At 34.6% G+C, this 25,429-nt stretch overlaps 1 protein-coding gene and 1 pseudogene across 1 annotated transcript; both read left to right on the top strand.

The window, feature by feature from the left end:
• Positions 1-5,492: 5,492 nt before the first annotated feature.
• Positions 5,493-8,219, top strand: LOC127252046 (pentatricopeptide repeat-containing protein At4g35130, chloroplastic). Its single transcript, XM_051276047.1, has one exon. It carries the CDS (start codon positions 5,617-5,619, stop codon positions 8,038-8,040), a length of 2,424 nt encoding a protein of 807 aa, XP_051132004.1. The 5' UTR covers positions 5,493-5,616; the 3' UTR covers positions 8,041-8,219.
• Positions 8,220-12,019: 3,800 nt separating this feature from the next.
• LOC127252827 (SNF2 domain-containing protein CLASSY 3-like) lies at positions 12,020-15,344 on the top strand (annotated as a pseudogene).
• The last annotated feature ends 10,085 nt before the right edge of the window (positions 15,345-25,429 follow it).

The raw sequence follows: 25,429 nt of genomic DNA, 5'->3' as shown, positions 1-25,429 counted from the left end.
TAACTTGACCTGTAATATGTGCTATATGTTGTTTCATCATAGTAATTCCGCTGTGAACAATTTTACCACAATAATTGCATTTTGCTTGTTTTCTATAGTTGCTGATAGGAGTAGCATGATCTCAACCAATATCTCTGTAATTTAATAATACAATTGTTAAAATATTTATAAATAATAATTCATTAATTAACTAGACAAATTATATATATTAGTTTATTAATAAATCAAACTTATACAAAAATTTAAATAGAGAACTAATTTGTTTATATAAAAAATCTAGTTAAAATATTAATTTTTTATAATTAATTTACAATTAATACAAATTTTGTCTAAAATAATATTAATTTTAAATAATAAAGTTATGAGTTATTCTAAAATATCAATTTTAATGAACTCAATTTATATAGATTAAATAAAAATTAAATACAATCCAAAATAAGTAAACTGAATATATCAATTAATTAAACAAATTATTCTAAATAATTAAATCTAAAATAATTAAATCTATCAATTAAATAAATAAATTAATCAAAATAATTCAAAATTAATTTTAATCCAAAAATAAGTAAAATAATTAATTTTATACTATATTTATAAATATTTAAATTAATTAAAATAATATGATAATTAAACTTACCCTCACGTTCTTCTTCCCCGCCTTCTTTTTTCTGCGCGTTCTTCCCCACCTTCTACTTCACAGTGCGCAAATCTCTTCTTCAGCGCACAGACGCAGCGGCGAGCGACAGCCGATAGCCTCTCTTCAGGAGCAGCGAAATTTCTTCGCCAATTCTTTCTCAACACCGACGATTCCAAAATCCACCTTCCCAACACCGCGATATCCAACCAAAACACCTCGTTCTCCAGGTATATGTTTTCTTCTCCAATATGGTCGAATTGAGATGAATTGGTACGGATGGAATGAATAAAAAGTAGAAAAAAAGATAAGAAAAAGATTTAAAATCGATTTTAGATAAGATATGAATGGATGGGAGAATTTTGTCAAAATATCGGATATTTTTTACGAACTGGAACAGTCTTCCGGTTCCGGATCGGCCGATCTGGCGAACCATGCGTGCGAGTGAAAACAGAAGCACGTTGGAAGAATTAGCGTTGACCTGTGGGGCCAATCTACGACGTCCCGAAACGCCCGTCTTTGCGTGGCTTGTAGGTCGGGGTGTCACAATACACCAGAAGTGTGAATATGGGTAGGGAGCTTCAAATGATAGACGTTAGGGTTGATCTTTTGAATAATCTCCACCGAGCCAATCTTTCGCATAGAAAATTTGTTATACTCATGCTCGGAAAAACGGTCCTTGGTGAGGACAGCCCACACGGAATCACCAACTTCGAACTCCAATGGGTGACGAGCATCATCAGTTGCCCTATATTTAACATTTGTAGGCGTTGAGAAGTCCAGGCATGGACATCTAGAAAGTTCGTCATGAGGTCTTCAACATGTGAATCGTGAATCAACAGTGCCGGATGGAAGAACAACAATAAGATCTAATGACCCGCTAGGAATAACTGCATAAACCACCTCAAAGGGACAATAACCAGTGCTTCGATTCATTACTGAATTGTGAGTCAATTCCGCTTGACTCACACAAGAGTTCTAAGAACAAACATGTTAACCGACTAGGCAACGGAACATATTGCCCACTAAACGATTTATGACCTTCTTTTGGTCATCCGTTTGCGGGTGGTAAGCAGTACTCAAATCCAAACGAGTATTGGCCACACCCCAGAGGCTTCTTAAAAAATAGCTTAAGAAACGAGTATGACGATGGGAAACAATTGATTGTGAAAGGCCGTGCAAGTGATAACCCTCTCGAAAGAATAAATGGGACGCATGAACAATATCAATTGTTCGTTTCCAGGGAATAAAATGGGACATCTTGGAAAGAAGCGATCAAGTACCACAAAAATAGCATCAAAACCTCGTTGAGCGTGGGGAAGGCCAAGCACGAAGTCCATATATATAGCCACAATTTTTTACACAAAAACACTCCAATTGGATTCACCAGGGTGAGAAAATGGGTAGTTGTTAGACTCGATCTGGTTGATGACTGCTTTCCTTGGTTTCAAAGGCCCTTGTTCCTAAAGTCTAGCTATTTTCTCATAAATGAGCTTAGCTTGATTTAGCTGACCTTGGTTCTACCTTTTTCTTAGCAACTGGCTTTCATGATTTTCGGTGGGCGGTGGCGGACTTCTAATTTGCATCATAGGTTCCTGCACTTGTTGATTACAGAAGGCGTTTCCAGCCAATTCGGTTTGCCTACTTCAATAAGTTACCAGAAGGGCTTCTTCCAACTAATCGGAAAGGAGGAGTACCCCATAAAGGACTAGTTAGCTATCTGGGATGCGAAAGAACCGATAGAAGCCGACATTAGTGCGAGTACCTTTCGATACCTGTAAGACAATGGGACCGAAGAAAGAATGAAAATAGATGATGCTGGTAAGATATCAAAACTTGGAACAGACGATCGCATATCAAGAAATAGTGAGTGGCACTGGCTGAGGGCATCGGCCACCCGATTCGAGGTGCTAGATTTGTGCCATAGGATAAATGTAAATTGCTGTAGAAAATTTGTTCTAAAGGCATATCAAAAGGATATAGAAAGCTGTGTGTTGAGGTGTCGTAGTGCGTCAGGATCGGTATATAAAATAAACTCCTGCTGATGGATATAATGATGCCAATGACGTACAACCCGCTTAATAGCATAAAACTCTAGATCACATGTACTATAACGAGTCCAGGGCCATGTACTTTCTCGCTAAAAAATGCCAGGGACAACCTTGTTGACTCAACACTACACTAATGCCTAAGTGAGAGGTACCACAACTCAACTCGAAAGGAACAGAGAAATCCGAAAGGACAAGCAAAGGTCCATTAGTCAACTTCTCTTTAATAAAGACAAAAGTAGAATCAATCTCATGAGTCCAATGAAACATTTTTCCTTGCATACAGTCCGTAATAGGAGCCATGATTGAACTGAAGTTACGAATAAATCTAAGGTAATAAGATGCTAGGCCATGAAAACTACGAACGGCAGTGATAGTCGTAAGGATAGACCAAAATCTAATTGCCTCAATTTTAGAACTATCCACACTAATACCCGAACCGGAGATAATATAGCCCAAGAATAGAATACGGTTCACTAAGAAGGTGCACTTTTGTGTAGCAACATAAAATGTCTCCTGCTGAAGGATCAAGAAAACCAAACACAAGTGATCTAAGTGTTCTGCAATGGAACGACTATGAACAATGATATCATTGAAATAGATAACAACACACGTATAAATAAGAGAGTGCAACGCTTGATTCATCACCCACATGAAAGTGATAGGGGCATTCGATAGCCCAAATGGCATCACAAGCCATTCAAAGAGACCTTCTAGAGTCTTGAATGTGGTATTCCATTCATCTCCTGGTTGAATACAAATTTGATGATAGTCACTCCGTAGATCAAGCTTGCTAAAATCCGTGGCCCTACCAAGTTGATTCAATAAATCGTCAAGACAGGGAATAGGGAACTGATAGCGAACAATAATTTTGTTGATGGCCCGACTGTCCACACACTTACGCCAAGTGCCACCCTTCTTAGGTGTTAAAAGAGCGGGGACAGCACATGGACTAAGTTTTTTCCATACATGGCCACGCTTAATTAACTCTTCAACTTGGCGCTGAAGTTCCTCATGCTCAGCCGGACTCATGCGATAATGCGGGCAGTTTGGAAGGGGATCACCTGAGATAAGATCAATATGATGTTGAATGTCCCGGATGGGAGGAAGACCAGTCGGTAGCTTGGATGAAAAAAATATCGTTGAACTCAGATAAGAGAGGTTGTAGATTAACATGAGTGGAGTGATTATTCTATGCATCAAATGCCAATAGTAAGATCACAAATGGTGCATGCTCTAGTTTCATACAAAAAACAACTTGATCTAAGTATAAGACTTGTAGTGGAGTTAAGGTCCCAAGAGAGCATTGAACCGTTGGATGGAGAACAATTCGCATTCCACAGAATATAAAGCTGTAAGTGTTCTGTTGGCTGTCATGGATAACATGACGATCAAACTGCCGTGGTCGCTCGAGTAATAAATGGCAGGTATCCATGAGAACCACATCACACCAAACAAAACACATATGTATCACCAATAGAAAAGTTCACCGGAACACGTTTAGAGATCATAATACGACTATCGCATTGAAGCCATATGAGATCGTATAGAGCGGGGTGAAGTTTTGTTGATAAAGACAATTTTTCAACAACAGTAGAAGCAATCATATTTTCACATGCCCTTGAATCAATAATAAAATTACATACTTTGCCCGAAAATGTACATGTAAAGAAAAAACGTGTGTTACACTGAGAGGATGGTGGAGTTTTCGGAGCCAAACAAGTACGACGTAGGACAAGAAGGTCTTCACCATCGCCGTCCAAATGAGCCTCATGAATGAAGGAGTGCTCTTTGTCATAATGAGGTGAAGGATCCATATCCCCAGAATTTTTCTCGGATAATAATGTAGGATTTAGCGGCCGTTTGGGACAATACGGCATACGGTGGCCAATTTCACCATAGTTGAAGCAGCAAGGTGCCGAAACAGGCTGCTGTGGAGGCAAGGTAGACCCAGTTGCTCCAATTTTGCTATGAGTAGATGGAAATGTGGTCGTAGTCGGCATGCGTAGAGGGCCCGACGGAGTGGACTGTGAAGAAAGGGGTTGTCGAGTGTTGCCAGGCAGAAATCGACGCGTCTGCTGTTCTTTAAGTAGGACAACACGATGATGTGCATCTGCGAATAATGATGGTCCAAATAATTTTGAAAGTATCATAGAGAGACGGATGGAGTCCGGCGATATAACAGACAACCAATTGTTTATGGGAATCGGCCAAATTGACATGGGAAATTAATTGGTAAATTTTTTTCAAATAATTGGCGACCAATTGGGGTCCTTGGCTGAGTAAATGGAAAGTCTAAGACATCATGTCTTGATAGTTGAAACACAAGAATTTGTGTTGAAGATGTTTGCTGAAGCGGATGACGCAAATTTAAATTGGTGCCACCGAACAAAGGTACGACCCTTGAAGCAGGTGGCAAGAGACCCACTCAAGGTCATAAAAAACACCCTTAAAATATATAATCTTCTCAATCCAATAATTAAAAAAATTAAATAAAATATAAACTTGAATATTGAAGAAAATATTAAATATTATTTGAATAAAAAGATTCAAACTTTCAAACTCAAACACACCAAACCGAAAATTATTCATCAATCATTCTCACTAATTAATCAGATTGTTGTGGTTTTTTTATTTTTTATTTTTTATTTTCTGAAAACATACGAAGGTATCTATTTTAAATGCGAGGACGCCTTCAAATTAAATATAGTGCCACCATTTTTTATTTTTTTTTGGGCCAAAATAAAATTTATAAGCCCAAATTTGACTGGACCAAACCCATTATGCTCCCAATTTCCGACCGAGAACTGCAGATACTGCCGTCGATCTTATAATCGGAAAACATGGAAACTGTCTCGATTTCGGCCATTCTGATCATCGATCTAACTTGTTCAGTGTTGTATTGATTAAATAAAAATAAAAAAACGTGGGGAAATGGCGACTGCCTTGCTGGGTTTTTACGGCCGCTTAGAGCCCACGATTTCACAGCAAGTAGCGTTTCCTGCGAAGATTTCAGCTTCAAGAAAAACTACCCAAAGCCATGAGCGTCGAATCGAACGCAGTTCAAAGAGGAATTCAAGCTCTCTAATCGGAAGAACGATTAGGAGATTGGATTGTTCAGTTTCACCTATCAAGAAGCTGCTCTCTTACTTGAAATCGGATTGCTTGGAAAATGCACTCCAACTGTTCGACGAAATGACTAAACCAAATACTTTTGTATGGAACGTGATGATCAGGGCGCTGGTTGATTCTGAATTATTTGAAAAAGCTATCGAATATTATTACCGGATGCAAAATGAAGATATCAAACCCGATCATTTTACTTTTCCTTTCGTGATCAAAGCTTGCACGGGGATGTTTAGTTTGAAGGAAGGGCAGAAAGTTCATTCCGCCGTTATTAAATTTGGACTTGATTCAGATGTCTACATAAGTAATGCACTCATTGTTATGTATGCTAAGGCTGGGCGTGTCGAAGATTCGGAGAAAGTTTTCAAGCACATGTCTGTTAGGGATGCAGTTTCTTGGAATTCAATGATCTTTGGCTATGTTTCAGTCGGGGATGGTTGGAATTCCTTGTTTTATTTCCGGAAAATGCAGGAACATCAAATGGAAGTCGACAGGTTCAGCTATGTCGGGGCTTTAATAGCTTGTTCAATCGAGTGTCATTTGCGAGGTGGGAAGGAGATCTTCTGCCAGGTGCTTAGGAATGGCCATGAACTAGACTCGATGATTCGGAGTTCCCTCATCGACATGTTTGGAAAATGTGGCGAAGTCTATTTAGCTGAGAATCTGTTTTTTGGAGTTTCGGAAACAAATGTGGTGGTTTGGAATGCAATGATTGGCGCATATGTGTCGAACGACCGATGTTTAGAATCGTTTTCTTGTTTGAGAAAAATGCAGCGCGATCACCGTGTGGCACCGGATGTCGTCACGCTGATTAATACGCTCCCTGCCTGCTCGAAAGTTAAAGCTCTGTCGCACGGGAAAGCCATCCATGGATATGCGATTAGAAGAGGATTTTCGAGTCATGTAGTGTTGGAGACAGCTCTGGTTGACATGTACGGTAAATGCGACGAAGTAGCGCTCTCTGAGTGTTTATTTAATAGCATGAAGGAAAGAAACTTGGTCACATGGAATGCCATGATTGGCGCTTACGTTCAAAACTCGCGCAACATAGAAGCTGTGGAAATGTTTCGAATTTTGTTGCGCGAGTCGTGTTTACCCGACGAATGGACATTTGCGAGCATTCTTGCAGCCTATGCAGAAATAGCCTTGCCGAAAGAAGGGCAGCAGGTGCACGGCTATGTCATTAAATCGGGGACTTCTTACGGTACGTTAGTCTCGAATTCAATTATTCATATGTATGCCAAAAGCGGTGATCTTGAGTCAGCGCGGAAAGTTTTCGATAGGATAGTGTTTAAGGATGTCATCACGTGGAACACGATTATAATGTCTTACGCTATTCACGGATTTGGCGAATGTTGCTTTAGGCTGTTCGAGGGTATGATGAATGACGGAATTGGTCCGAATGCGATCACATTCGTCGCCCTCTTGACGGCTTGCAGCGTTGCTGGCTTCGTTGATGAAGGTTGGGCGTATTTTCATTCGATGAAGAATGATTATGGAATCAAACCCGGGATCGAACACTATGGATGCATACTTGATTTGCTTGGCCGCAGCGGTGAACTTGACCGCGCTAGACGGTTTATCGAGGAAATTCCGGTGGCGCCTACTCACCGGATATGGGGCTCTTTATTGGTAGCGAGTCGACATTACAAAAACATCGAACTGGCTGAGATGGCTGCGAGTCATTTATCGACTGCAATAGATACAGACAACATTGGATCTTACATCTTGCTGTCGAACTTGTATGCTGAAGTTGGGAGATGGGAAGATGTCGAGCGCATTAAATCTTTGATGAAAGAACGCGGATTGGAAAGGACAATCGGGCGTAGTATTGTTGAATATCGAGGTAGAATTTATGAGTTCAAGAATCACGATAGATCGAAGATCGAGAGCGGCATAGTCTACGATGTTCTCGATGTTGTCTTAAAGAGGATAGGGAAAGAAGAAGACAGGAATGTTCGCGGGATGACCAAGTTCAAACCGCGCGATGTAATAAAGAAACGGGAAGGTTCCCCGGCGTGGCATAGCGTGAGATTGGCTATTTGTTTTGGATTGATCGGGAGCGCGGTTGGGAAGCCTGTTGTCGTGAGGAAGAATGTAAGAATGTGCGAAAGCTGTCACGTCGTGGCTAAGAAGATGTCGGAGGTTTTGAATCGGGAGATCGTCGTCGACGACTCGAAAACTTATCACCATTTCAACAGCGGTCGATGTTCGTGTGGAGATTGGTGGTGATTTTTTATGCTGAAAGATGGAATGAAGAACCAAGTAAACTTGAACTTGTTTATACGTACACGTAGGTTTAGATCATATGTTATTAATATGTTCTAAAATTGTACCATTGAATTTTAAAAGAAAACTATTGAATTATCAATATACGACCAACTCCAGCCGTATGCAATTAGAGGAATCCTTCTAAATCGGAGCAAAATTGTTCCAACCGATTTATTTATTATTATTATTATTTTTTATACGTTGGGAATATGTAGCTGCTACAATTAGGGCGCGTCCGAATAAATCTAAGTATTTGAATCCATCTAAGTATTTGAATCAATGACTTCACGGTCACGAGCTCGTTCCTACAACATCCTTTACTGACATTTTTTCCTTCATATTTGGAGGAGTCTTGGAGTCTACAGCGTTGCTAAAAAAATAAAGGAATATATATAATTTTTAATTTTTTTTTATTTGTCGTAATATTATTATATGATTAGTCAATAAAAAATATTAATTATTTGTACAGTTGTTTACTACTTTAATATATTATATAATATATGGGAATGTGTATATATGTAAGGGGAAAGTTAGGATGCTGATTTGGACCACACGTAAAATATAGAAACAACACAAGGCTTTATTGCATACAACTCGTGTTGTTTATAATAAAAACATGTACTGTTTGTTTATAATTACAACGTGTACCGTATAAAAGTATATCATGTGCTAAAATCAGTATTGTATGTGTGGTGTGAAATAGGCCATGTGCTGTATTTGTATTATATTAGCATATATTGTGTGTTGTTTATGGTAACACATTGTGCTGTCCGGTAGCACACGGTGTGCTATTCAGCATTGTAACCGCCGCCATATCTAAGATATATATGTATGCAGCAGTGTTACTATATATATATATAAATATACGCATGAGAAAATTGCAAAAAAATATTCTATATGTATACCTCATTATCACTTTTATTTTGTATTTATTTCGCTGACATATTCTACATGTTTACAAAAATTATTATTTCTATCATTTAGTCGCGCGTGACCGCATATGGTGTGAATGTCACGCGCGGTCAAACGACAAAAATAGAAACTTTTATAACATGTAGTATATATTTTGCTAGCGATATAAATACAAAACAAAAGTAATAATTGAACATACGTGGAAGATATTTTTTGAATTTTTTTCATATATGTATGTATGGTATTGATGTATGTATGTGTGTTGTGTGCAATAATGCGAAGTGATATTTGAGATAAGAACGTAGGAAAAACTTGATTGAAAGTGAGTGAATATATTTCATTCCTACAATTATATTATAGGCATGTCATACAATGAAATTATGATTGTAAGACCATCCACAATGGAGATATTTGTTTTTGGTATTTTCACTATTTTTTATCATCAACATCACTTTCTCTCTCTCATGTCAACGGATATACTCTCTTCTATTTTATATTCGCAACAAAATACTCATCCTAACTTTTTAATAAATTTTTATTTTCATATTATATATATATAATTTTTAATTATAGTTTTAATTTTTAGTATTAATTATTTATTTAATTATTATATTATATTATATTATTATTTGTCAATATTTTTATTTATTAAAAGATTATGAGAAAAAGTTATATTATTTATTATTTAATTAAATTTATTTTTAATTTTAATATCAAATTTGTATTTTTATTGTTATAATTATTATTGGTTAATTTAAAAAATAAAATATTAAAATAATAATTAAATTTTAAATATAAAATATTGGTATTATTTTGTAAAATACAAAATATTATGAATTATAAAAATATTACAAAATTTAAATATAACAATAAATTCAATATAAATTATAAAAATAAAACATATATAATATATGTAATACTATTTTATTTTGTTTAAAATTTTTACAATAAATTTCAACGCTATGTATTATTATGGAGCACTATAATCTTGAAAATTTTTATCTCATGCATTTTCTCTAAATTGTTTATGACATAAATCAATTAATAAATAAATAGATAAAAATTCAAATAGTTATAATATTTAATTTATGATTTTACAGTAAAAAAAGAATTAAAAAATAAAATCATGCATTGCACGTGTATAACACTAATAAAAGACAATTGAAACATATACGGAAACACAATGAAAACATATACTGAAACGAAAATTTTCTTTTTTGTTATAATTATTCTATTCTTTTATTATTCATTCCAAAATTTTTTAATCATATTATATACTACCTTCGTCGTCCATCGCTAATCTATCAATTTGCATTTCATGTCATTGTTTTTAACATTAAAATTTCTTTTATATTTGTATAATTATTGTAAAAATATCATTATATTAGTATTATAAAACTCTAGTAGATATAGTATTTTAAGACATTAATAGAAATATTTTTACAATTTTTCCTTAATTTATAATATGTTTTGATATAATAATTAATATTAAAAAATTAAAATGCAAAAAGTAAATGAGTAGATTGGCAATACACGAGGATAATATATTTTTTACAAAATATTATTTAAATAATAAAAATCATAAATCACATATATTTATATTATTTATTAGTAAGTTACTAAATGATAATTATATTAAAGACCAACGACAACTTACTAAACAAAAATAAAATAGGTTAACCAATAATTAAATTATAATTAATTTACCAATTATTAATTTTATAGCTAGCTCACCAAATTATAATGTTATTTTTATTCAATAAAGGAAATGATTTGAATTGCAATAAATTTTCTAATTAGGTAAAATTATAAATTTTTAAAAGAAAAAACTGAAATAATTTATGCAAAATTAGAAAATTATTCAAATCAGATATGGAAAAAAAAAAGTAGCTGTATAGTACACCAGAATGTATTTGGATATTTAAAATTTTTTACTTATAAGTTATTCAACTTATATTTTTTATTATATCTAATATTTATTTTTTAGTTTAAATTAATATATTCAACAATGATTATTAATTAATTAATTTTTATAAAAAAATAACAATGAAAAATAAATGTTATACTATTCCATTTTGTTTAAATTTTTACAAGATTTTTCAATGCAATATATTATTAACTGATAAATTAGTTATATTATTATTTGAAAAGTTTATGGGTGTTAATAAAAAAAACGATCATATCAGTAAATTTAAAACGAAAAATTATTTGATTATATTATTATCTAAAATATTTATACATTAATTGAAAAAAGTTATTACTGTCATTAAATTCAAAACGACACATTAATCGGTAATATTATCACCGAAAAATTTATACTCTAACCGAAAAAAAAATACCACATCATTAAATTTAAAATGACCAATTAATTGGTTATATTATCATCGATAAAATTATACATTAACTAACAAGGTTACCGCATCATTAAATTTAAAATGACAAATATATATTTCATCAATCAATTAATTGGATCATTTAAGGACACATTCATAGTTTTTCATCGACAAATTAATTACATGATTAAACGATAAATTTACACTTTAATCGACACATTAATTACACTCTTAAACAACAAATTTACACTTTAATCAAAAAATTAATTATATTATTAAATTACAAATTCACACATTTGTTCGACAAATTAATTACATTATTATACAACAAATTTACTCTTTATGCCACAAATTAATTATATTATTAAATGAAAAATATTATACTTTTATCAAATAAAATATTATATTTTTTTATTTATAAAAAAATAAAAAAATTATATACTAATAAAATAGGAAAAAAAATAAAAAATAACCTTAAAATTCAAAATTTCAAACAAAGAAAACTGTTTTGAACAAACAAAGCATCTTTTTACATAGATTTTGATAAGGAAATCCACTTATCATAACTCTTGCACTTATTCCTTTCAAATTGTCTTTAAATAATTCCTCAAATCAGTCTTCAACAATTTACTCAGACAATCAATCCAAAAGAAGAAGAATTTGCAAATTGCTATCATTTGCTCAGTTCTTACAAAATGGATAATTACAAATCATTGGATTCTCAAATGGAAGGGGAGGATGTTCCCAACATGGTTGCAGATTCTCAAATGGAGGGGAAGAATGTTCCCACTACTACAACGGCCGGATCCGACGACCATCAGGTGCGAATTAATAGATTAAAAAAGTTCTAAAAATGAGTTCAATCATTCGATTAATTCTAGAATGCATTTTATGAACAAAACTTGAATTTTCATAATCTACAGGTCAATGAAAATCACCGAGCAGATATTTATGCTCCAATTTTTGGACCTGAGCAGTCCCTGAACTCGACCTCAACTCCGACAGGGACAATGCCAACACCCGCGCAGAAGCATGCAAAGAAGTTGCGGAGGAGGGACATTTGCGGAGGCTGTCTGCAGATGCAATGCTGATTCCGGCATTGCAAGTCGGGTTAGATCCACGAGGAGGACCAATACGGCCGGCCGCCAGTTTATGTCGAGGATGAGTTGAGTGGCTTGTCCGGCGACAGCAGCAGCTCCGAGGCTGATGAAAAAGATGAAGACTTCACTGTGAGGAAGAGGAGGAAATGGAGGCATAATAGAAGAGCTGACACAGCAGACGACAGCTTGCCTGCGGGGGCTTCAGGGCGGCGCAGCATCAGACCTTCAAAACGAAGGGCTCCAACGACCTCTCCTCGGAGGAGGACGAAGAAGAGGAGGCTGTCGGAAAATGCAGGAGCGCGCCCTGCCTCGGTCTCAAATGCTGCACCGATCAGCAGAAACAACAATGGTGGAGAAGAGATGCCGTATTGGCTCAAGGAGATGATGAAATTTATGACGGGGGCTAAAGCAAAGAAGGCGAAGCCAATAAAATTCATCTCCAAGATCCTAGAGGGATCTGTTCTCGGACAAGGGAGTGGGGCTGCGGATGGAGACTACCCTCCCCTTCCCAAGAAGTTCCGATTTGAAGATGACATCGTGCCAGTGCCTGAAGAAGATCGAAGAGAAGCTGAGTGGGCGAAGGATATGGACGAGTTGTTCGAGGAAATGAACTTTAACTGCGCTGTGGAGCAAATAGGAACAAGTACCAACCGCCGGGTAAGTTAATCACTTTCAACACCTGTGTAAATTACTTTCTATATTCGAAAAAATAGACAAGAACTGATTCGACACTGATGGAGAACTAATTCGGCACTATTATTATTATTATTATTCACGACTTGTAGGTTGTTCAAGCGGAGGATGACGAGGACACTCAGGAGCGCAGATGCGCTCGAGGGCTTCATGTCTTGACATTAGAAGACGATAAAGGATGGTATTGTCGCTACTGTCAATATGTGGCGATTCAACCAAAAGACGTACTTCCTCCGTGGGTAAGTAACATCAAAATTGCTACTTTTAATTTTAGACTGATTTAAAATTTCTACAGCTACCCTTTATATGACTTCTTCTTTCTCTTTTTTTGCAGGCAATGAAAGCTCATCGTGCTCCGGAAAAGAAGAAGAAGGAGGAGCAAAGGGAGGCTCTGGATCTCAGAGCCATTAGCCTCCCGGTAGCAGATGCAGCCACTGTAAGCAGCAGCTGGACAAGCGGCTCAGTTTGGAGCATCGACGCTGGTGTGCGAGAAACAATGTACGAACACCAGCAAGAAGGATTTGAGTTCCTATGGAAGAACTTTGCAGGCAGTACTGATATTGCTGAGTTAAGGAACTCAAATCTACCTGGATTGGGTGGATGCATTATTTCTCATGCACCGGGGACTGGAAAGACTCGTCTCACCATTGTGTTCGTCAAGACGTATCTGAAGATGTTTCCAAATTGCCTGCCGATGATCATCGTCCCAGCCAACATACTTGCTACCTGGGAAGGAGAGTTCAGAAGGTGGAACCCTGGGTTTAATTTCCACAACTTAGAACAATGCGGCATTGGTTGGCGACGAGAGTGCGGCTGCTGACCATCTCTTCAAAGGGGCGAGGATCAAAAGCCGGGATATTGACGCAATCCGCATGGTCAAAATATATACATGGAAGAGAGGGGGAGGTCTTTTGGGGATTAGCTACAATCTCTTCGAGAAGCTAACGGCGCAGAAGGAGGAGGGGGGGCACAGAACGGGGGCTGAATAGAACTTGGAAGTTCTGAGGTCGATCCTTCTTGAGATGCCTGGACTAGTGGTTCTTGACGAAGGTCATACTCCTCGTAACCACAGGAGTAAGATTTGGGCTTCACTAGTTCAGCTCAAGACGGAAAAGCGCGTCATATTATCTGGGACGCCATTCCAGAACAACTTCGAGGAGCTGTTCAACACCCTGAAGATCGTCAGGCCGACAGTCGCAGAAGAGATTATGCAGGATCGGAAGTTTGCTGAAATCCTGCATTCAGATAAGAGAGCCCAGATCTCTCGGCCTACTTTGCTTCCCGAAGCCATCAATCATGCAGTGGAGAGGCTCAAAGTCTCCATGGTACCCTTTGTGCACGTGCACAAGGGAACAGTCCTCCAAAATAATCTCCCGGGATTAAGAGACTGTGTCATCCTCCTTAAACCGACTGGATTGCAGAAGCGACTGATCGACCGGTTGGAAGAGGAATGGTTAATGAAAACACTTACGAGTGAGTTTGGATATTCACTGGTATCTGTTCATCCTTACCTCATCAAAAAATGCAAGTCGCAAGTGCCAACCAATGGAATCAATATGCAAGCAGTGGAGGAGTCGAAGCTCAATCCTGGGGAAGGAGTCAAAACAAAATTTATCCTCGAGTTTGTCCGCCTGTGTACTCTGCTGAATGAAAAAGTGCTCATCTTCAGCCAGTACATTCCGCCCTTGGAGCTGATCAAAGAGCATCTGACCGCGACCTTCCAGTGGAACGACGGCAAGGAAATTCTGAGGCTGGAAGGAAGGCTACAGAAGAAGCAATGTCAGAATGTGAGGGACGCATTCAATGATCGAGAAAATGATTCAAAGATCATGCTGGTGTCGATGAGGTGCTGCTCTGAGGGCATAAGTCTGGTTGGGGCTTCGAGGGTCATTCTGCTAGACGTCGTCTGGAATCCTTCAGTGCAACAGTAGGCAATTTGTCGGGCTTATAGGATTGGGCAAAGAAGTTTGTCCATACCTATCATCTGATGACTGCTGGCACCATTGAGGCGGATAAATATTGCCGGCAAGCTGAGAAAGAGCTGCTATCGGAGATAGTCTTCTGCTCTTCTTCGAACGAGGACTTATCAAGGCAGCAGCTGCCGGAGATTGAGGACAAGATTCTCTAAGAAATGGTCCAGCATGCAATGAAGAAAGATATGTTTGAAAAGATCATCCACCAGCCCAAGAGCGCCGATTTGATCCAGTCCTTACGCATCAAAGCTTGAGAATACAACGTGTGTGTGTGTGTTGACTTGAAAGTTTTTTTTGCAAGAAACAGACAATTGTTTGTGAATTGTATAGTTTCTGCACAAGTTTGGAATATTTTAATTTCTTTATTTTCCTCTTATCAATTGGTAGTTTCAGATTATTCTATGATATAAACAAAATATAATGGATTAATAGTCTTTGTAGGTTTATGATGAATTTTGAAATGGATGAATTGTGATTTGTAAAGATTTTTTTATGAAGTTTAGAATTTCCAGTGTCTTGAACATTAGTAAAATTACCAAGGCATAATAATAACAAAATTAAAGATAGGTATATTTTTAAAATTTCTTTGATATAATTTAACAAATAGATAAAAGTTCACCTTGCATTAAATTTTTTTTTTTTTTTACTACTTGAAAAAAATAATTTAGTTGTATACATTAAATATGTGAAAAATAATAAAGCTACATTACAGAAAGTCAACGACAACAAAAAATACCTATTCCATATAGATAATAACATATATAGTATAAGAAAATATAGTAACAAGTCACACAAATAACAATAAACAAGGTTCTTGAAAGACACTTACAATTCTAATTATATATGGATAATGCACATATAATACACAACAAAATAAGAATCCGATAAGACATAGTAGACAACAATATTCAATGTTCTTATTACATATGAATTACAATACACGATACTTTACAAGGATAATTCAGTAATGAATAGACAAAAAAGTATCTAGACATTCAATCTACTTTAATTTTTTTTCACTATTTTGTGCATTATAAGAGATAAAATTTGAGTTTGAAGAAGTGAATATTTTGGATCCAACAAAATACTTAATCAACTCTGTTAATTATACATGTTTAGCGGCAACTAATTAGATCTAACTTTTCTTTTGTGCTCAAGGTTCTTTCGGATGTTCACTATAAGAAATTATTAATTTTGTAATCAGATTTTTTCATTTATAAATTCACTTTTTCTGTTACTAATGATATTAGAGATGGAATTACGTTAGCTACATGAACTTTAGGAACGAAATTCTGTTACAAATATACTATTTTTTTTTGTAGTGGTTATTATTATATTTTTTCTTTTATGCATTGTCGATGTTTGTAATAAGTTATGTTTAGTTGTCATATGAGTAGATCCAATTTTGTATACACAAATTTCTTTCAATAAACTTGAGGTTCAATTTTTTTGTTTTTCCCTTTAATACACTGCCGTTGCTTTTTAATCATTTATGTTTTGTTGTTATATGATCATATTTAGTTTGATGAGCTCAAGTATTTTCCGATGCACTCGAGGTTCAAAAATTCTATTCATTTTTTAATATATATTTTTAGTTTTTTTCCCTTTTTATGTTGTCAGTATTTTTAATCTATTATGTTTAGTTGTCATCTGAATGCATCACATTTTCCATATGGTCAAGGTTTTTTTTATACACTCAAAGTTCGAAAAAATTTCTCCTTTCTTATGTTGTTAACTTTGTTAATCATTTACTTTTAGATGTCATTCGATCGGATCTAATTTTTTTGTTATACTCAAGGTTGTTTTGATATGCTTGATATTTGACATTCTACAACTATTTTACGAAGTGTCAAGGTGATGTATCTTTCAAATCTATTGTCTTATTCATTTTATTTTATTTTTCCTTTGATACATTGTTCATGTTCTTATTCATTAATTTATTTATTTTTAATTTGATCAAACAAGATATTTTTTTTTATTTTTTTTTTTATGTGTTCAAGATTCTTTTGATACACTCAATATTCAAATAATTGAAAACAATTATCCAAGTTCATTCACAAGAACTCTTGCCCACAATTAGAATAGAGGGTTTAAATTCTTTCATTGCGGGTTGGGTTAGTTAACGATGGCGTTTAGAACAACGAAACTACTTTAATTGGGTTGGTTTGTAGGAATGACATAAGGGTATTTGATTAGAGCAATGCATGACGACCGAACAAACAATGCACGAGCACACTAAAGGGTGTGTTTGTTTGAGGGTTTGGATTTTGAATTGAGATTTGAATAGTAAAAATTTTGAATTTGAATAGTTGTATGATGTGATATAAATAGATGTTGATGTGATGTTTTGAATGTAAAATTAATTTTTAATATAATATAAAAAATGAAAAATAAGTGTTTGATTTGATGTTTTTGGAGGGAAAAATTGGATGAATAGTGTAAATCCAATCAAATCCCCCAAACAAACTAGTCAAATTCGAAAGCTCCTCAGACTAGCAGAAATGGCTGTGACGGAGGGGATTACGAAGTTCATGAGAGGAGCCAATGTGAAGAAGCAAAAGCCAAAATGATATCACATGATCTCCAAGATTATCGAAGAATCTATTTTCAATGAAAAACTTCCAAACTGCCTGCCGATGATCATCTTCCCGGTTGGAATGCTTCTTACATGGAAAATAAGAGTTCAAAAAGTAAAGGGCCGGGTTTCATTTCCACAGCCTGAACAATTTGTCATCGGCAACAAGCGCGCAACTGCTAATCAACTCTTCAAAGGGTGAGTATTAGATGCTGAGGTAGGTAGCAGTGTCGCTTACACCAAGAATGTTTTTGGATACTTCAAATTTATTTACAAGTTATTCAACATCATTTTTTTTATTATATCCAATATTTATTTTTTATTTTAAATAATATATTAAAAAAATTAATATAAGTAATTATTTTTATAAAAAAATACAATGAAAAATATATATAAATATTAATTTATCTTGTTTAAAAATTGTTACAATATTTTTCAATGCAACATATTATTATGAAGCACTATAATCTTGAAAATTTCCATCTCATGTATTTTCTCTAGATTGTTTATGACATACATCAATTGATAATATAAATAAATATATAAATAAATAAATTAATTAAAATTAATTATCATATTTAGTTCATGGTTTTATAGTAAAAAGAGAATAAAAAAATAAAATCATACATTACAGGTGTATAATGCTGGTAATAATAATAAAATGAAAACATATCTGGAAACAAGATTTCCATTTTTTGTTATAATTTTTCTATCTTTTTTATTATCCATTCCAATATTTTTTAATAAACTTATATATATTTTTTACAACATATTATATTAAAATATTATTTAAATAATAAAAATCACAAATCACATATATTTATATTATTTATTGGTAAGTTACTAAATGAAAAATATATTAAAGACCAACAATAACTTACTAAACAATAATAAAAAGGGTTAGTCAATAATTAAATATACAATTTGTTTATCAACTATTAATTTTACAGCTAGTTTCCAAACTATATTGATATTTTTCTTTAGTAAGTGAAACACGAACTAGTATTATAAGATATTAATAGAAGTATTTTTGTAATTTTCTGTGTTTTGATATAATACATAGTAGTATTAAAAAATTAATATTCAAAAAATAAATGAGTAAATTGACTGTACACGGAGATTGTATATTTTTTACAAAATATCATCTAAATAATAAAAATAAAAAATCACATATATTTATATTATTTATTAATAAGTTACTAAATGATAAATAAATTAAAGACCAACAACCACTTACTAAACAATAATAAAAAAAGGTTAATCAATAATTAAATATACAATTTATTTATCAATTATTAATTTTACGTCTAAGTTTACCAAACTATATTGTTATTTTTATCTAGTAACTGAAATAATTTGAATTACAATAAATTTAAAGTTGTCTCACCAAGCTATATTGTTATTTTTATTTAGCAAGTGAAATGATTTGAATTTTAATAAATTTGCCAATTAGATAAAATTATAATTTTTTAAAAAGAAAAATACGAAGTAATTTGGAAAAATTAGAAAATTATTCAAATCAAATATACAAGAAAATATACAGTGTTTTTCTTAAAAAAAAAAAGAAAAAAAAAAAAAAAAAAAAAAAAAAAGAAAGGATAGACAACTGTGTAGTCTATTCAAAAATATTTTTACATATTTCAAATTTATTTATAAGTTATTCAACTTATCATTTTTTTCTTATATCCAATAGTTATTTTATTTAAATAATATATTCAACACTGATTAATAAGTAATTATTTTGTATATTATAGTATTAAAAATTAATTTTATATTTCAATATAATTATATATGTTTACGTTGAAATTCTTTGAAATTGTATTTAAATGTAAAATAAATATTTAATATAATATTAAAAAATAAAAAATAGTTGTGTAATTCAAAATTCGTAAGAGGACAAATTTTGATGAATAGTAGAATTTTAGGCAAAATATTTAAAAAAAAATATATTTTATAAATTTATATATTTGTATTAAAATTAATACATTTTAATTATATTATAATTACTATTGATTTTTTTTTCCATTTTAACTATATCAACTTTTCTAAATTCAAAATATTTTTTAATAAAAATATAAAAAAATAAAATTTTATACAAAAACATAAAGGTACATGGCTGTGTAGAATTATATATGACCGTGTAACAACATGACTATGTATAATTCTACACTGAAATATACATAGTCGTGTGACAACAAGGTCGTGTATAATTGTATATGGCCGTGTAGTTTTTCGGTCAACTAACACGTCACCTCCGTTACGTCCACGTCAGCAATTTTCGTTAGTTTTTTAACGGTGAGACCAAAATTGGTTGAAATTGTTTATAATGGGATCAAAATTGATTGAAATTGTTTATAATAAGACTAAAATTGTCAAATTTTTTTATATTGAGACCAAAATTGATAAATTTATATTATATTGGGACCAAAATTAATTTTTTTCCTTAATTTTTTTATAATATTTTTCAACACAATATATTATTATGAAGCACTATAATCTAGAAAAATTTCATTTCATATATTTTTTCTAGATTGTTTATGACATAAATCAATTGATAATATAAATAAATATATAAAAGAGAATTAAAAGAAAATTACGTGTATAAATCTAGTCATAATAATACAATGAAAACATATGCCGAAGCAAGAGTTTTTTTTGTTACATTTTTCAATCTTTTTATTATCCATTCCAATATTTTTTAATGAAAGTATATATTTTTTTTACAAAATATTATATTAAAATTTTATTTAAATAATAAAATTCACAAATCACATATATTTATATTATTTGTTAGTAAGTTATCAAATGACAAATATATGAAAGACCAACAAACACTTACTAAACAAAAATAAAATAGGTTAACCAATAATTAAATTTACAATTAGTTTACCAATTATTAATTTTACAGCTAGCTCACCAAACTATAATGTTATTTTTATTTAGTAAGTGAAATTATTTGAATTGTAATAAATTTTCCAATTAGGTAAAATTATAATTATTGTAAAAGAAAAATCTGAACTAATTTAGGCAAAATTAGAAAATGATTCAAATAAGATATGGAAAAAAGATAAATAGCAGTATGGTAGGGCAGGAATGTATTTGGATATTTAAAATTTTTTATTTATAAGTTATTCAACTTATCATTTTTTATTATATCTAATATTTATTTTTTTGGTTAAATCAGACATCAAATCCACTTATCATACTTCCTGCACTTACCCTTTTTAAATTGTCTTTAAATAATTCCTCAAATCAGACCTCAACAATTTACGTATAATTACTCAGACAGTCGATCCATCCAGAGGAAGAAGAAATTGCAAATTGCTATCATTTGCTCAGTTCTTACGAAATGGATAATCGCAAATCAACGGATGCTCCGTCGACTACCGGGAGGATCGGCAGAATTCCTCCATCTAAAATAACTCCAGAGATGCTGAAGATTCAGCCATGGTACAAGGGTAGAATCAAGAGATTTTTGGCAAGGCAGCATCGAGATAATATTGTTGCAGCAGAACGAGGTAATGTTTTAATTTTTGTATTTTTTTTTTTTTTTTTTGTTTATCAATAACAACTTCAAGGGAGAAAATTTGATTTCTCCGACATGGATGCAGATTCTGGAATGGAGAGCAATGATATTTCCACTACCACAACAGCCGGATATGACGATAAGGTGCGAATTAATAGATTAAGAAAGTTCTGAAAATGAGTTCAATCATTCAATTAATTCCCAGAATTAGATATTGAATGCATTATATGAACAAAACTTTAATTTCCGTGGTCTGCAGGTCAATGAAAATCTCCGAGCAGATATTTATTCTCAAATTTTTGGACCTGAGCAAACAGTCCCTGAACTCGACCTCCACTCCGACAGGGACAATGCCGAGAGCCCCTCCAAAATATAAAAAACTCATCAATAAAAATATATTGGGACTAAAATTAATAAGTTTTTTGTATTGGGACCAAAATTGATAAATTTTTTGGTTATATTGGAACTAAAATTGATTTTTTCCCAAAAATTTCCTCTTACAAACATCCAGTGTAAGAGAAGTTTTTTTGCTAAATAGTAGAATTTTAGACAAAATCTTCCAAAAGAACATACTCGATAAATATTTATATTTGAACTAAAATTGATACATTTTAATTATATTATGATTATTATTGATTTTTTTTTCCATTTTAACTATATCAACTATTCTAAATTCAAAAAAAAATTAAAAAATATAACAAAAAATAAAATTTTAGACCAAAACAGAAAGATACACGGTAGTGTAGAATTATACATGGGCGTGTAACAACATGGTCATGTATAATTATACATTGAAATATACATGGTCATGTAACAACATGGCCGTGTATAATTGTACATGGCTGTGTACTTTCCAGGTCAACTGCCACGTCACCTCCATTATATACACGTCAGCAATTTCCGTTAGTTTTTTAACGGTGGGACCAAAATTGATTGAAATTGTTTTTAATTGTTACGTACGAATTTTATAATTAGGGTAAAAAACCCAAGGTAAGATGAGATTTGGGCCCGTCTTTGGGCACGCCAGATTGATTAAGGGGTTTTTCAGGATAGTCTGTTGAACCAATCGTCCATCTAAGGAGATAAGGCAAACAGAGCCGGTCGGTTGGTCCGCGTTCGGTTGGTTCGCCGTCGGTTGGTCCGTGTTCGGTTGGTTCGCCATCGGTTGGTTCGCCGTCGGTTGGTTCGAGGTCGGTTGGTCCGCGTTCGGTTGATCCGCGTTCAGTTGGTCCGCGTTCGGTTGGTTCGCCATCAGTTGGTTCGCCGTCGGTTGGTTCAAGGTCGGTTGGTCCGCGTTCGGTTGGTCCGCGTTCGGTTGGTTCGCCATCGGTTGGTTCGAAGTCGGTTGGTCCGCGATCGGTTGGTCTGAGGTCGGTTGGCCTGTGGTCGGACCAAATAAGGCTGGAGCGGTCGGTTGAACCGGTCGGTTGATACAGAGGTCAGAACAAATGAGGTCGGGTGGCACATAGGTCGGACAAGAGAAGATCGCGCGCTCGATGGATCGTCTAGACGGGTGGTTGTTCAGTTATGTGAGAGAACTAATTGGTAGTCGTTCGAGTGGGCAAACTGAATAGTTATTTGGGGTAGCGACCAGTCGGTTGGTAAATTTTTGAGTTATTCGATAGGTTCAGTCGGTCGGCCTACAGTCTGTCTGGAGCATGCTGGGCGTTTGGAGTATTCGTTCGGGACCAGCCGTCCATTTAAAGAAGTAAGATGCCCAGAGGCGGTCGGTTGGGCCAGTTGAGTGTTGTATCTGGTGGGAGCGGTTTGTGGAGCGGTTAAAGACACGTGTCATTGAAGGAGAAATTGATGGGGGTGTGAGAGTGGTTACGAAAACGACGATTCCAAGCATTTTCTTGGATGAATATTTAAGGGTTTGGATTTATTGTAGAAAGGATCTTCAATCTCAGAAAAAAGTCAACTTGTTTGCAGATTTCTTTTGAGGGTCAACTTTTCATTTTCACGTATTTTACTATTGTACGCTGCGAATAGATTTTTATCCAAGTTCGAAATTATTTACGGATTTTATTTTTTATTGTTGAAAAATTGCATCAACAATTTGGCGACCACGGTGGGAGAAGAAAGCAAGATTGCTAATCCTACTTCCAATAACAATTTCATACGTTTACGCTCTGGGCGGATCATCAGTAGAAACACAATGGCAGGCACTCAATCTCAGAACAACACCACCGGTGTTGGAGTTTCTGCAACAACATCAAATCTGACCACAGTTGTTCCGACCACAGGAGGAACATCTCAAGTGCAACCTGAATGGTTAACTTATGTTCAACAATTGAACAATCAACAAATGGCTACTATATAAACAATGTTGCACGATCAACAGAATTTGATGCAGAACATGTTGGATCAGGCGTTGTCCAAAGTCACATTGCATTCAAACACGCCTCCAACCCTGTCACCTTCTCGTTTTCAGGCAACTTTTCCAGGATCAACGTTTGCAGGGCTATCATACGTTGATAGTACATTTCCAAGCGCCACAACTTTCAACGGAACAGATAGGGGAAAGACTCCTCTAACTTTCCCAAATAATGTTCCTTTGGGACCAAGAGTCGACAACGTTCAGCCGAACATTATAAGGGAAGAAAGGCAAGGAGGAAATGTGCAGGATCCCATCCATATTCCTGATCATCAACACCTTCGTTTAGATCCTGAAGAAATTGCGCACATGTTGAGAGTTCATTTCGGTCTGAATCCTCATATGGCTAATCATCCAGCCTATCAGAGGCCGTTTGCAGAGAGAATCATTAATGAGTATCCTCTCCCTATGAATTACAGGCCACCAGATTTTCATGCTTTCTCTAGAGAAGATGGATCTTCCACCATAGAGCATGTGGGTTGTTTTACAGCGCAGTTAGGAGAAGTTGGTAAGAACCCTTTTTATAAACTGCAATTATTTGATTTTTCTCTTACCAGAACAACTTTTTGATGGTTTGTGAATCTGCCACCTGGGCAAATACAAACTTGGGAAGGTTTAGAGATGGCGTTTCATGCTAGATTTTTCAATATTGTACCAACCGTCTCTCTTACCGACTTATTGGAAATGAAACAATATCCAGAAGATTCAGCCTCACAGTTTATCGAAAGGATACGATTGATTAAAGGGCGATGTCCTACGATAATCAACGAAAAAGAGATGACCAATTTAGTGGTCCGAAATATGCATGGTCGCCTAAGAGAGGCGCTCACTGCACACGACGTGGAAGATTTGGCAAGTCTCGCATCCAAGGCTGGACATTTAGAATCTCTTTTCAGGAAAAATATATTAAGGCAGGACGGCTAAAATATAATACTCTAGGTGTAGAGCAACAACCTTTTCCAAAAGTAACCACAACAATGGTTGACATACAAGCAAGTCCCAGACCGAAAAGAGGAAATCAGTCCAACAGTGGTCGACAAGAAGAAAGACTCAAGGTTTATGAAAAACCAGTAGCAGAGAAATGGGATAATCAAGACGGTTCTTTTGATGTGGAGTTGAAGGAACAAGTATTGGTCTGGGATCACCCAACTAGAAGGACGGGTTTGGTCAGGAGCAATTGGGCCCAAAATAAAAAACCTTTACCAGTTGATATAGATCCTCGATTTCCGGGTATGAATCGTACCCAGACTCGTAATGCCAAACGCAGGTATGCTGCGAGGTACAAGAAGGGAGTCTCTTCAAAAAGGGAAACAAGCGACTTCCAAATTGTTTCTGATAAACAGACAAGAAGTCGGTCCATAAAAATCTCCTCAACAAGGCAGCTTTACGATGTACAAGGCGCTCCTATAGGAGGTCGGTCCATAAGAGTCTCCTTAAAAAAGCAGCCAAACGATGTACAAGGCACTCTGGAGGAGGTTGGTCCATAAGAGTCTCCTCAACAAAGCAGCCGAACGATGTACAAGGCGTTCCTGTAGGAGGTTGGTCCATAAGAATCTCCTCAACAAAGTAGCCGAATGATGTACAATAAGCTGTTGGTTATCCTGTAGGAGGTCGGTCCATAAAAGTCTCCTCAACAAAGTAGCCGAACGGTGTATAAGGCGCTGTTGATTATCCTGTAGAAATTCGGTCCACACAGAAGAGGGGTAAAGGAGCATCAGATTAGAGAGTTGAAGGTTTCAGATGTCAGTATTGCGAACAAATCAACATCAATCCATCTCTTGAGCAATTTCGTTTGGAATCTCTGACCGCTCAACCTGAAAGCAGACGGAAGAAGAAATTCTTACCATGGAGGCAGATTCAA

The sequence above is a fragment of the Andrographis paniculata genome, unplaced genomic scaffold, assembly GCF_009805555.1.
Source record: "Andrographis paniculata isolate CXL003 unplaced genomic scaffold, ASM980555v1 Contig12END, whole genome shotgun sequence".
Lineage (NCBI taxonomy): Eukaryota > Viridiplantae > Streptophyta > Magnoliopsida > Lamiales > Acanthaceae > Andrographis > Andrographis paniculata.
This window is presented reverse-complemented; position numbering and strand designations above follow the sequence as displayed.